Source organism: Gadus morhua, chromosome 14, assembly GCF_902167405.1.
Source record: "Gadus morhua chromosome 14, gadMor3.0, whole genome shotgun sequence".
NCBI classification, from domain to species: Eukaryota; Metazoa; Chordata; class Actinopteri; order Gadiformes; family Gadidae; genus Gadus; species Gadus morhua.
In genome coordinates this window covers 21,651,888-21,664,691 of record NC_044061.1, presented here as the reverse complement: position 1 = coordinate 21,664,691, position 12,804 = coordinate 21,651,888, and the positions used below count along the sequence as shown (strand labels likewise).

Below are 12,804 nucleotides of genomic sequence, written 5' to 3'. Positions count from 1 at the left end.
GAAGGGAACTGAAGTCAACTCTAATAGAGCTGACGTTAATTGGCATTCCTATTAAGTTGAGCGTTCACTGAACTTTTGCCCTCAGCATAGAATCAGTGTGATATAGTTAGATGCTGCTCCAGCCCATGAATTTAGTAGTAGTAGTACTAGTTCTCATACTACTACTAGCTAACTCCTCAGTCGGAGATCTATTTTGCAAAAAAAAAAAATGAATGCATATTACTAAATGTTTTCTACGCTTGTATAATTTGTATATTATTGAATTCAGATTACTCCGACAAAAATATGGATTATTAAGAGTCTGGAGTATAGCTTACACCTCAAGTAACAAGTGGTCCCTCGGAGGTAAATAAACCTAATGTAGGTAATGATCTTTTGAATTAAATTATTTGATGGTTATCCTGTCTTTCTACCCAACGACCGGAGTCATCCACAAGGCCAGGCAGGGCCTTGTGGATGACAATTGGATTGTAATGCTACTGGCTCTCCTTCTAATCCCTTCCCTGAAAGAATACTTATGGGGGTGGGGGGGATCCCAGGACCACCAAAGGGCCCTACGTTACCTGGGGCCACCAGAGGGCGCTGTGCCACCCTAGCCACCCAGAAGTGGGTAAAACTTCTTCAAATGAACTCCCTACTCTTTTTCCTCATAGCATACAAGACAGATAGCCCTGCTGTGATACATATATATACAGTATATATAGCTACATAGATAAATGGATACATAGATATATAGATATATTTATACCTATAGGTCTAATGATATATATAGATAAGTATTCATTCAGGGATTAGAAGGAGAGCCAGAAGCTTTGCAATGTAATTGTGATCTGTCAACTTTTTTCCATACCCGTGACGTAGGCGCCGGGGCAGTCTCTTGAGCTGCTTCCTCCTTCAGAAGCAAACTTCCAGGGACAGACGAGCGTCGCAACAACGGGGAACTCCCACCACACCGGCGCATGCTGTCAGCCCACCTGGCTCAGGTAGACCAGATGGCTTCGGTCACTTGCAGGGTCCAGTACCTGGAGGACTCGGACCCCTTCGTGTGCACCAACTTCCCCGAGCCGAGGAGACCGCTTCAGATCGACCTGGACCAGAACCTGGCGCTCAGTGAGCTGATTGCGGGGATCCAGAGCCTTCTTGGGGCTCCTCTCAAAGTGAGTCCGGAGTTTGCCGACTGTCAGTCCCGCAGATACATATAACAACATGTTGCCTCTTACTGAAGACGGCAGCTTTTTTTTGTTATCGCCTGATAACTTTATAGCTTTGATTCGTCTTTGGAAGTGATTTACTAACTACCATCGGGGAATCGTTGCTGCGAACTTTTTGGGGAAGGAAGGGGGTTGGGGGGGGGTGATGGTGTGTTATTCATATTACATATTTCGCGAGAGAAAGGAGCTGTGCAACTAAAACCAACCCAGCACCAAGCTCTTAGATCAGAACTACTGTTCTGCTCCCCCTTATACCTCGGTTTGATCGGGACTACTGTTGGATCCGATGGGTCAGGGGGCAGGACTACTGTCCGATCCCCTAGGTCAGAACTGGAGGATTGTTTGATAAATATGCGGTGATGAGTCAATGCATGAATGATGATCCTCTAAACATGAATCCACATGTCTTTCTTTGTTTCAGTTTTTCCTTCTAATTTCACACACTTTTCCATCTTATTTCACACACACACACACACACACACACACACACACACACACACACACACACACACACACACACACACACACACACACACACACACACACACACACACACACAAACACACACACACACACACAGGGAGGAAGGGCTGTTGACAGCAGATATAATGACAGGAAGCTAGAAGTCACAGTAAGACAGTTTCTGAAAATAAAAGACAAGTTATCCAGTGTCTTAAATAGTACTTCCTTGTTGTCCTAGTTAGGATATTGTGATTACCCGCCTACTAACACTCATCCCTATCTTCGTTGACTATTGAGTATGAAACATATACTACATACAATACAAGGATGAAAATGTATGTCACAAACCATTGTTTGGAGGTCGCTTTCTGATCATCTAATTTGATCTAGTCATAAAATCTGAAGGTCTTCTCGTGAGTTAGTCAACTACAGGTAACTAGCCATCATCTGGATTCTGGAGATCTTGTTGGTTAAAATGTTGATTCTTTAACTTGCTTCCAATTTTTCAATGAAACCTATATTCACTGGATCTGGTCTGTCTGTCTGTCTGTCTGTGTCCCAGGTGGAGGACAGTACCCTGCAGGTGTCTTCCAGGGGGAACTATGTGGATCTGGAGTGTTCTCTGGCGGAGCAGAGAGACGACCTGGGGAACTTCTACCAGGATATAGAGTAACTTACCCCCTTCCTCACAAACCAATCAAATTCAACCACTGTCCAACAAAGCAGTGAGACAGTTCTAACAGAGCAGTCAGACAGGTTGAACAGAATAGTGGGAGGGCTCTAACGGTAGTGAGACAGGTCTAACAGCAGTGAGACGGCTCTATCGTATTGAGACGGGTCTAATTGCAGTGAGACAGGTGTAATAGAGTAGTGAGACAGTGCTAACGACAGTTTGACAGGTCTAACAGCAGTAAGACCAGTCTCACAGAGCAGTGAGACAGGAATTGCCGTGCAGTGAGACCGGTCAAACAGAGCAGTGAATAGGTCTTAAAGTAGTGAGACAGGTCTAACAGAGTGGTGAGACAGGTCTAACAGAGTGGTGAGACAGGTCTAACAGAGTGGTGAGACCGGTCTAACAGAGTGGTGAGACCGGTCTAACAGAGTGGTGAGACCGGTCTAACAGAGTGGTGAGACCGGCCTTACGGTAGTGAGACCGGTCTCAAAATAATGAGACAGGTCTTACAGCATTGAGAAAGTTCTAGGGTCTAGAAGTAGTGACACAGCAGGAAAATGTAGTTCTCCCGGGACGGTGTGTGTGGTACAATGATGTCACCACGAAAATCCTTTTCTTAAATTTTCCATTTATAGCCTAACATTTTCTCTTTACCACAATCTTCTCTCTCTCTCTTCTCTTTCGCTCTCTCTCTCCAGAAATGGGAAGAAGCCCATCCTGATTTTGCGGACTCTGCTATCTGTACGGGTGAACTGCATTCTGGGTAATTACTTTCTTTCTTGGATCTGGTGGAACATGTAACTACGCTTACAATGATGGAAAAATATCTGAAAGAACATGACTTCTACCTAACCCAAACCCATATTCTCAGAATATTTTTGCTTTAGTCTAATGGAATTTATTGAGTGTATAGCTAAGGGTAAAATAAATTGGGAGGGGTTATGTTTAGTAAGGAGTTATGGTCAGGGCTATTTAGGGTTGTGGGTGTGTAAGGGTTACCTAGGGTTAGGTTAGAAGAGTTATAGGCCTTTCACATCTGAACTCAGGATAAGTTCTGGAGAATCACGCTTGGAGATGATCAGGAGTTGCCCTTTCACACATGCAAGAGACAACAGGAGATAAGCTTCATCAGACATGTGACACATAATGAAGATACTTTGTGTACTTTAGGCGAGGGGTGGCGCCTGGGTAGCACGTGCAGGAGGCAGAAGGTGACGGGAAGAGTATGCAGCACAGTGTTTTGTCACAGTTTCAGTGTTTTGTTTACAACACATCGAAGATGGTGGTTTGGGGGACCCGCTCTCTGATGTTTTTTTAGGTGAAATGCATCCAGCATTTATTAAGACACATCCGCAATATAAACACAAGAGTGGAAAACAGAAAAAAGTCAGAACTCAAAATACAGGCGAGAAGAGCAAAGTACAAGGCTCCCTGTTTCGCACCAGTCGCATGATAGAAACGTCATCAACAGGGAACAATTCGCCAGGTAGGAAGCTATCTAACCTAACCCGAACAACACGGGACTGCACTGGCCTTTCTCAGACTCTGACTGACTAGTTACAAAGAACCGGAGTACCACAGAGTTCTCCAGGGCATGGGTCCTAGTACGCCCAGTTTACTGCAGGGGCCTTGGTTTTAGGATGGCATGTGCTTAGCTATTTCGGCTTCAGTTTGGAGCTCTTTTCTGGGCTACCCTTTGGGGCCAGATTCTTATCAGACCCGCCTCAAAAAAAAAAGGAGTGTCTAGCTGGCATGGTAGGAGGTGGTATGGGTACGTGTGTGGGCTTACAGGGGCTTTGGGTTGGTCAAGCCACGTCGCACCCCTTCGGTGGTTAAAATTTTCCTCAGCCTCAGGGCTCGTGCCAGTGGGGGGGACGTATCCCTTCTGTTGTCCGGGGATGATTAGTGTTAGTAAGGGATATGGTTATGGCTGGTTGGAGTTACTTTGGAAGAGTTTGAGTGTGGTGGGGGGAATTGCAGGCTCTTATCTTCTAAGACATGGAGGCAGAAACAAGCTACTTCAACATCATTAGCACAAACAGGAAATACCACGGCCAGCACATCGCACAACTTCCTGGCACTATAGGATAGCTGACCTGTCTGCCTGTTTGTCTCGCTCTTTGGGTATTAGTGTAGAATGTTGCATGTTTATTTCGAACTCTGAGTCACACACGTGACACACATTACCCACTAACACACTACATACACTACTCACTACTGCACACACCACTAGCACACACCTATGCATGTATACACACACTCAAACACTAAAAACACACGCTGTAGGAGACGCACTCAGAACAAATCACATGAGGTGGATCACACACTGGCAGTGTTGTGTGTACCCAGCTGTCGGATGTCTGAGTCATGCTCTATTAGTGACCCAAAGACACAACAGATTCAGATATCATGAGGTCATCAGAACCACACGCGAATACTACAAATACAGCAGCAGTTTATTTATATAGTAAACTGCAACCTTGTGTGTGCGTGCATGCGTGCGTGCGTGCATGTCTGCGCGCAAACAGAACTGTTTTGATTGTTCTGAAAGTTCGTTCTAAATATGTGATAGATGGAAACTAGCAATTAGTTCTAAATATGTGTTAGATAGAAAATATAAGTTAATTCTAGATATTTGGGAGATAGAAACTCCATAACTTGGGGTTGGGATGCGTAACGTCACTTGTGTCATACTGCGCTTTTGCGTAACTTACGGGAGATCGAAAAAAAACGAAACAAAAAAATACATTGAGCAGCTACTTGTGCGTTCGCCACCTGTAAAGAAAAGGGAAATGTAGCCGGAGCAGAAGAAAATTATTTTTTTTTCGAAAAAGTGGCACCAAGATGTGCCGTGGCTCGAAACGAATGATAAGCGCAATGAAATGTGCGCTCATGTGCGCTGTGCACTGCGCGCACACACTGGAGAACTGCGCAAAATCAGCTCATCGCAACGTTCATTTTGTCAGATAAGTAACGCTCCGTGGGTGAGCTGCTGCAGTTTGATTAAAAAAAAGGTTGACGCAAAAAATCTCTATGAATCTGGGTACGTTTCATAAGATCCGATGTTACGTGTGGAGCTATGTCTGGGGTGCGTACCAAACACCATCTCCTGGTACTCAACTGAGTAACTCTATAAAGAAGTTATGTGCACCCCTGGTAATAGATATATGTATTAAATGTATACTAGACATTAATTTGAAATATGTTGTAGAAATAACGAGAAGTAAGATCTATATATACGGTAGATAGAAACTATCGGCAGCATTGTGAATGTGTTCCGCTGTACAGGATGTAAGCAGACATTGACTGGGATCCTTCTTTGACCCTTGACACCTATATCCTGTGTTTAGGGCATTTAGCAGACGCTTTTATCCAAAGACATGCAATTGTCAGAAGAAAGTAAAACAACATCGCTGTCGTTACAGTAAGGATGTGCATAGAACAAGTGTCAAGCACTTACACTTGCTAGGTTAACCCAGGGGCGCCGCTAGGGATTTTGGGCCCCATGAAAAGAATGAAACTTAGTGTCATTATTTTTTCTGTATTATAATTTCATCATCATTAGGGGCCTCTCTGGGCCCCCCTCCATCATGGGCCCCTAGAATCCGTCTCCTTTACCCCCCCTTTTCGGCGTCCCTGGGTTAACCCATTCCCCTTCGACCACAAAGATAGCTAGGATAAGACGCTACGCAATGCTTAGTTCTATTTTCAAGTGCCAGGACGTACAACATACAATACGTGTGTACATTTAGTGCCAGGACGTACAACATACAACAAGTGTGTAAGAGGGTTGTTTTCAGGAGGAGAATGGGTGGTGGGGGGTTAAGGAGGTAGGCTATGCAGAGTCCAGGTTAACTCTGAAAAAGTGAGTCTTGAGTCTCTGGTGGAAGCTGGTGAGTGTCTCCTGACATCGACAGGGAGCTCGTTCCAACATTGGGATGCCAAAAGAAAGAAGAATTGTGTCTTTGTTGTTTGCCCTTTGCTTGCTCTTAGCTGTGTGTGTGTGTGTGTGTGTGTGTGTGTGTGTGTGTGTGTGTGTGTGTGTGTGTGTGTGTGTGTGTGTGTGTGTGTGTGTGTGTGTGTGTGTGTGTGTGTGTGTGTATAATGCTGTATATTGTGTCTTGATTTGTATCTGTGTATTTTTATATAGAAAAGCAGTATTGATGTGTATCGTGACTCTGTCATGTTTTACAGAGAAGCTGTATAGTGTGTCGTGATGTGTATGCATATATCTGTGTATTTTCATATAGAGAAGCTGTATCGATGTGTATTGGATCTCTATGTAATGTTTTACAGAGAACCTGTATAGTGTGAATTGATGTGTCTGTGTATATCTGTGTGTTTTCATATAGAGAAACTGTATAACTCTCAAGGCCCGGAGCTTCGGCGCGCTCTCTTCTCTCTCAAGCAACTCTTCCAGGTGAGACAGGAAGTCCTTCCTGCTTCACTACTTCCTCTTCCTGTCGGATATAATTCAATGTTACTATGGTCCTCAGTGTGGCTGGCTCTAGGCTAGTATTCTAGTGGTACAATTATATAACATTATAATCGCATAGTTAAGTGATGTAGGCTAATAGTTTATTAGTAGTATAAATTAGTACTAATACTATAAAGGTGTCGGCAAGTAGCTAGGTTTCATAATTTAGTCTACTCTCTCAACACTACTCGACTAGAAGTCGAGTAGGTTTGAATAATAGTTGTATGTAGTAATGTAGTCTAAAAGACTGAGTGGCAAAGGTTATAGCCTTATAATATAGTCTAATCGTCTCATAGTCTTGAAGATTAATAGTGTAGTATAATAGTTGAGACAACTCTAGGCTAGGAGTCTACTGCCAGTTTTCCATTAAACTACAATGGCCTGGCCCGACTCGGATCGACTCTGCGGAGTGATTTGCATCTCTATCACAACCGGGATACCCACTTGAAGGTGTCTCTTTAACTGATGACCTGTTTTTCTTGAGTCAATGACACAACAACGCACCACTTTTATTGCATTTTTTGTTTTATTTTAAAGCCTACCATAAAGTTTGAGATTTAAGAGACATTCAATATATTTGGGTTTCGGACAGATGGGAGAGACACAATCATAGCAGCGATGAGGATTTCAGTTCGACGTTTTCAGTTTGAATATATCCTTAAACAAAATCTCTGCGCTGCGCTTCTATTCAAACCGGATAAAGACTGTATAAAGACTCTCATACTCTCCGTGCATGAAGATGCGTCTCATACACAAGACACATAGTTTATTGTATTTTTTAGGACTCTAGGACAGTAGTCTAATAGTTTAGTAGTCTATAGTCTGATAATCGAGTAGTCTAACTGTCAAATAATGCAGTCTAATAATAATATTCTACAACACTGAGGTTCTACATTCTATATTTTACGATTCTGAACTTCTACAAACCTCTAACCCCTGGTTCTTGAGTCTATAACTAGGGGTTAGAGGTTTTATACAGGGGTTAGCAAAAGTAATCTGTTGTCAACAACCATTTATAAAATGGCAAACGCCTCAGAACATAAGGAGGATATTTGTAAGTGTTATGCAAGAAAATCTCTTCTCTGAACAGAGGCTTCTCTCTTTCTTTCTCTCGCTCTACCCAAAGTCCCATACCTATGAAGCTCTCTCTAATTCTCTAACCCTTTAAAGGAACACAATGGCAATATATATAGAGGTATACCTATTTATATAAAGATATCTCTATATCTATCGTAACTGGGAACCTGTTGTCCGACTCGTTAAAGTGGTTTACTGCTTCCCGTCAGCTTTCTGCGGGGGTATAAATAGCGTGTTCATCCATGTCCTATTTAAGTGTCCTCTCATGCAACAAAAAGAGACTTGTTACATCTTGTAACAACGTTAAGATCTTGTTAGCCTCTTCTACCTTAGTAAAGATTGTGACATAGAACCAAACCCTGGCACCCCAAGCAATGGGGTGCAAGCCAACATTGCAGTAGGGACCGTGTGTTCACTGTCTGACTCCGCTTTTCAAGGCTGTCTGATTAGTATTGTTGTCTCATCGGATAAATAGCTGCAGGATTGTGCATCGGCAATCTATAACAAGGAAAGAATAATTTCCGTGCAAGGGCTTGCTCTCACCAGGCTAGGTGGTGTTGTTGATGATGATGATGTTGATGATGATGATGTTTTCACAGGACGATGAGGATCTTGTCCCAGAGTTTGTGGTCTCAGAGGGCCTCACCTGCTTCATCAAGGTCGGAGCGGAAGCTGACCACAACTACCAGAACTACATCCTCAGAGGTATCACTAACTAACCCTAACTACATCAGAGGTATCACTAACCCTAACTACATCAGAGGTATCACTAACCCTAACTACATCCTCAGAGGTGTCACTAGCTAATCCTAACTACATCCTCAGAGGTATCACTAACTAACCCTAACTACATCAGAGGTATCACTAACCCTAACTACATCAGAGGTATCACTAACCCTAACTACATCCTCAGAGGTATCACTAACTAATCCTAACTACATCCTCAGAGGTATCACTAACTAACCCTAAATACATCCTCAGAGGTATCACTAACTAACCCTAACTACATCAGAGGTATCGCTAACCCTAACTACATCAGAGGTATCACTGACCCTAACTACATCAGAGGTATCAATAACCCTAACTACATCAGAGGTATCACTAACCCTAACTACATCAGAGGTATCACTAACCCTAACTACATCAGAGGTATCACTAACCCTAACTACATCAGAGGTATCACTAACCCTAACTACATCAGAGGTATCACTAACCCTGACTACATCAGAGGTATCACTAACCCTAACTACATCAGAGGTATCACTAACCCTAACTACATCTTAGGTATCACTAACCCTAACTACATCAGAGGTATCACTAACCCTAACTACATCAGAGGTATCACTAACCCTAACTACATCAGAGGTATCACTGACCCTAACTACATCAGAGGTATCACTAACCCTAACTACATCCTCAGAGGTGTCACTCATCATCTGTTCTGAGCCAGGTCATGCTGTCTGTCTGTCTGTCTGTCTGTCTGTCTGTCTGTCTGTCTGTCTGTCTGTCTGTCTGTCTGTCTGTCTGTCTGTCTGTCTGTCTGTCTGTCTGTCTGTCTGTCTGTCTGTCTGTCTGTCTGTCTGTCTCTAGCTCTCATTCAGATCATGCTGTCTGTCTGTCTGTCTGTATTAGCTCTGAGTCAGATCATGCTGTTTGTGGATGGGATGAACGGGGTGATTGGCCACAATCAGACCGTCCAGTGGCTCTACACTCTGACAGGAAGTCTGGTGAGTTCTACTTCCTCCCATGACAACAGCATGTGTTAAGATTAGGGTCTTGTGTTCTGTGTTAGGGGTGTTGGGGTTAGGATCAAGTGTACTCTGTTGGGGTTAGGGTCTAGTGTTCTGTCTAAGGGTTAGGGTCTAGTGTTCTGTATAAGGGTTAGGGTCTAGTGTTCTGTATAAGGGTTAGGGTCTAGTGTTCTGTATAAGGGTTAGGGTCTAGTGTTCTTTATAAGGGTTAGGGTCTAGTGTTCTGTCTAAGGGTTAGGGTCTAGTGTTCTGTATAAGGGTTAGGGTCTAGTGTTCTGTATAAGGGTTAGGGTCTAGTGTTCTGTATAAGGGTTAGGGTCTAGTGTTCTGTATAAGGGTTAGGGTCTAGTGTTCTGCGATGGGGTTAGGGTCTAGTGTCCTGTATAAGGGTTAGGGTCTAGTGTTCTGTATAAGGGTTAGGGTCTAGTGTTCTGTATAAGGGTTAGGGTCTAGTGTTCTGTATAAGTGTTAGGGTCTAGTGTTCTGTATAAGGGTTAGGGTCTAGTGTTCTGTATAAGGGTTAGGGTCTAGTGTTCTGTGATGGGGTTAGGGTCGAGTTTGAGAACCGTGGTCCTAGTGGACAGAGCCGTTATGACAGTGTCTATGTGTTGTCAGTCTCGCCTGGTGGTGAAGACGGCCCTGAAGCTGCTCATCGTGTTCGTAGAATACAACGAGTCCAACAGTCCCCTGCTCATCACAGCCGTCAACACAGTGGACAACAAGAGAGGTTTCTTATCCCTTCGCTTTTTAAATGGTTGTCTTTCCGTCTTATTTTGTAACAACAGTATTTCCGTACAGTGGGGTAACTTTCGGAAACACAGAAACAATGCAGAGTTAACGGAAATATAAATTTTGGTGTGTGTGTGTGTCCTAGATGTTGAGCCTTTTAGGTACGTGATGGACATCCTGGAGGAGAAGAACGGCTTTGACAATGAGCTCCTAATCTACACCATGACACTCCTCAACAAGGTACCAGTACTCCCACTATTACTCAGTCTAACTCCAGGTTTAACACCAAGTGTATCCGGCAGTAATACTCATAGCATATCTCTTATAGTTTAAGTATAAAAAGTGTAACTCCCATTATAACTACCAGTTCAAATCCTATTATTACTCCCAGTACATTTTCCTGTATATCTTCCAGTATATTTCAAAGTATTTTAAATCCCAGTATATCTCCCAGTGTAACTCACTCTCATTCTAACTCTCATTCTAACTCCCGTTATCTCCCAGTGTGTCAGTGTCCCAGTATAATTCATCATAATTCCTACTCTTCCTCCAAGTATATCTCCTATTCTAACTCCCAGAATAATTCTCAATAAAACCAGTATAACTCTCAATACAACTCCCAGTTTAACTCACAGCACAACTCAGTATATCTCCCAGTATAACCCCTGTTACTCCCAGTATATATATGCCAGTCTAACTTCCAGGGAAGCTCCCATTGACAACCAGTAGAAGACTCTGGCCGTACTGGGCAGCTCAGAGTTTCCACCAGTAGGAAACCGTGGTTTTGCTGGGCAGCTCACAGGGTTCACCGCTGGAAGACTGGTTGAACTGACAGTTCCCAGTGCAACCAGTACAACCAGTGTGTTTGTTGCAGACGGTGGCAGCGCTTCCGGACCAGGACTCCTTCTACGATGTGACGGACTCCCTGGAGCGTCTCGGCATGGAGAGGGTCATGCAGAAACACACCAGCAACAAAAGCCTTGAGCCGGAACTACGGCAGCAGTTCTCCATCTACGAGGTAACCCTCCAGAAGGCCGAACCGCGGAAGTCCTAGCCCTAACCCTAATCCTAGAGGTTAAAACCCTGGAGGACCCATCCCTAAACCCTAGTGGTCTAATCCCTGGAATATCTAGTTATCTAATTTTTCCCAGAGGTCTGAACTAAGCAGGTCCCTAAACCCTAGAGGTCTAAAACCAGTGGCGTAAATATCGACGGTGCAACCGGTGCACTGCACTGGGGCCCAGACGCCATCAGGGGCCCATGGAGGAAGAATAAAAAAGGACTTAGGCTATCGCCTAGGGTGGCAAAAATGTGTCGGGGGCGCCCTCTGGTGGCGCCCTTAATAAATTAATTAAATTATACGAAAGAAGCAAAATGAAACCACACATGTTCCCAAATTGAACGGACGAGGGAGGGGGCGGGGGACTCATTGTAAGGGCGCACTGAAACTGTAGTAAGCAGCCCCCCGCTCGGAAGTCCTGTCCAGGGGCACAAAAAAAAATATTTGCACCGGGGCATATCACCATGATGTTACGCCACCGTCTAAAACCTACAGGTCTTAACACGGGAGGTCAAAGCCCTTGTGGCCTAGACACTGAACCGGGATAGTTTGTATACCCGCAAAGGTTAGTTAGTCTATCAGCATCATTAGTGTACCAGCAGGGTTAGTTTGTTTACCAGCAGGGTTAGTAAGTGTACCTGCAGAGGTTGGTCAGTGACCTCTGATACTGTAATGTCGGCCCCTGCAGGCTGCTCTGAGGTACGAGGACGGAGACGTAGAAGATCTCTCACCTCAGCTCCGCAAGGAGCGCCGCAAGGTGTCCAGCGACCAGGAGGGGAGGAGGAGCAGGCGCACCTCGGCCCAGAACCTCCCGGACCTCCTCTCCCCCACCTCCTCGGACATCTCCTCCACCTCCCTCGGCGGGGGCAAGAGGAGCAGCGTTACCTCTGACCTCAGCACCCCCTCCCCTAGTTCCTCCCTGAGAGGATCTCCTCTGCCCCTCCTTCAGGCCGCCAACGGTACTGCAGCCTCACCCACCCTCACCCCGGAAGACCTGCCCCAGAGCCCGTAAGCCACCTCCCTGTGTGTGTGTGTGTGTGTGTGTGTGTGTGTGTGTGTGTGTGTGTGTGTGTGTGTGTGTGTGTGTGTGTGTGTGTGTGTGTGTGTGTGTGTGTGTGTGTGTGTGTGTGTGTGTGTATCCAGTGTTGATTGTTGTTACTGCCACCTGCTGTTCCACCATGTGTAACTTGCAGAGAGACCTCAATAACACCAACCAGTACTGGCCACCATAAATGCTTAGTTATGGTTCCACGTCGTCACAACACAAGGGGGTTTACGGACCCTTACATCCTTGCGCCCCTCCTTGCGTCCAACGCAAGGGCCTGACGTGCGCCTCTCAAAAACGGTAACCTTGCATCGACGCA

At 44.7% G+C, this 12,804-nt stretch overlaps 1 protein-coding gene across 4 annotated transcripts in view; it reads left to right on the top strand.

The window, feature by feature from the left end:
• Positions 1-873: 873 nt before the first annotated feature.
• fhod1 (formin homology 2 domain containing 1) overlaps positions 874-12,804 on the top strand; it is a 28,766-nt gene continuing 16,835 nt past the window's right edge. The window contains exons 1-10 of one of the 4 annotated variants that reach the window (XM_030377358.1): positions 874-1,157; positions 2,236-2,342; positions 3,045-3,109; positions 6,699-6,766; positions 8,500-8,605; positions 9,533-9,627; positions 10,267-10,378; positions 10,526-10,620; positions 11,255-11,398; positions 12,129-12,448. In XM_030377358.1, coding sequence (XP_030233218.1) covers positions 960-1,157; positions 2,236-2,342; positions 3,045-3,109; positions 6,699-6,766; positions 8,500-8,605; positions 9,533-9,627; positions 10,267-10,378; positions 10,526-10,620; positions 11,255-11,398; positions 12,129-12,448 — 1,310 coding nt within the window. In that variant the 5' untranslated portion in view covers positions 874-959. The remainder of the gene's footprint in view (positions 1,158-2,235; positions 2,343-3,044; positions 3,110-6,698; positions 6,767-8,499; positions 8,606-9,532; positions 9,628-10,266; positions 10,379-10,525; positions 10,621-11,254; positions 11,399-12,128; positions 12,449-12,804) is intronic. The other 3 variants (XM_030377359.1, XM_030377360.1, XM_030377362.1) reach the window with 3 other exon arrangements.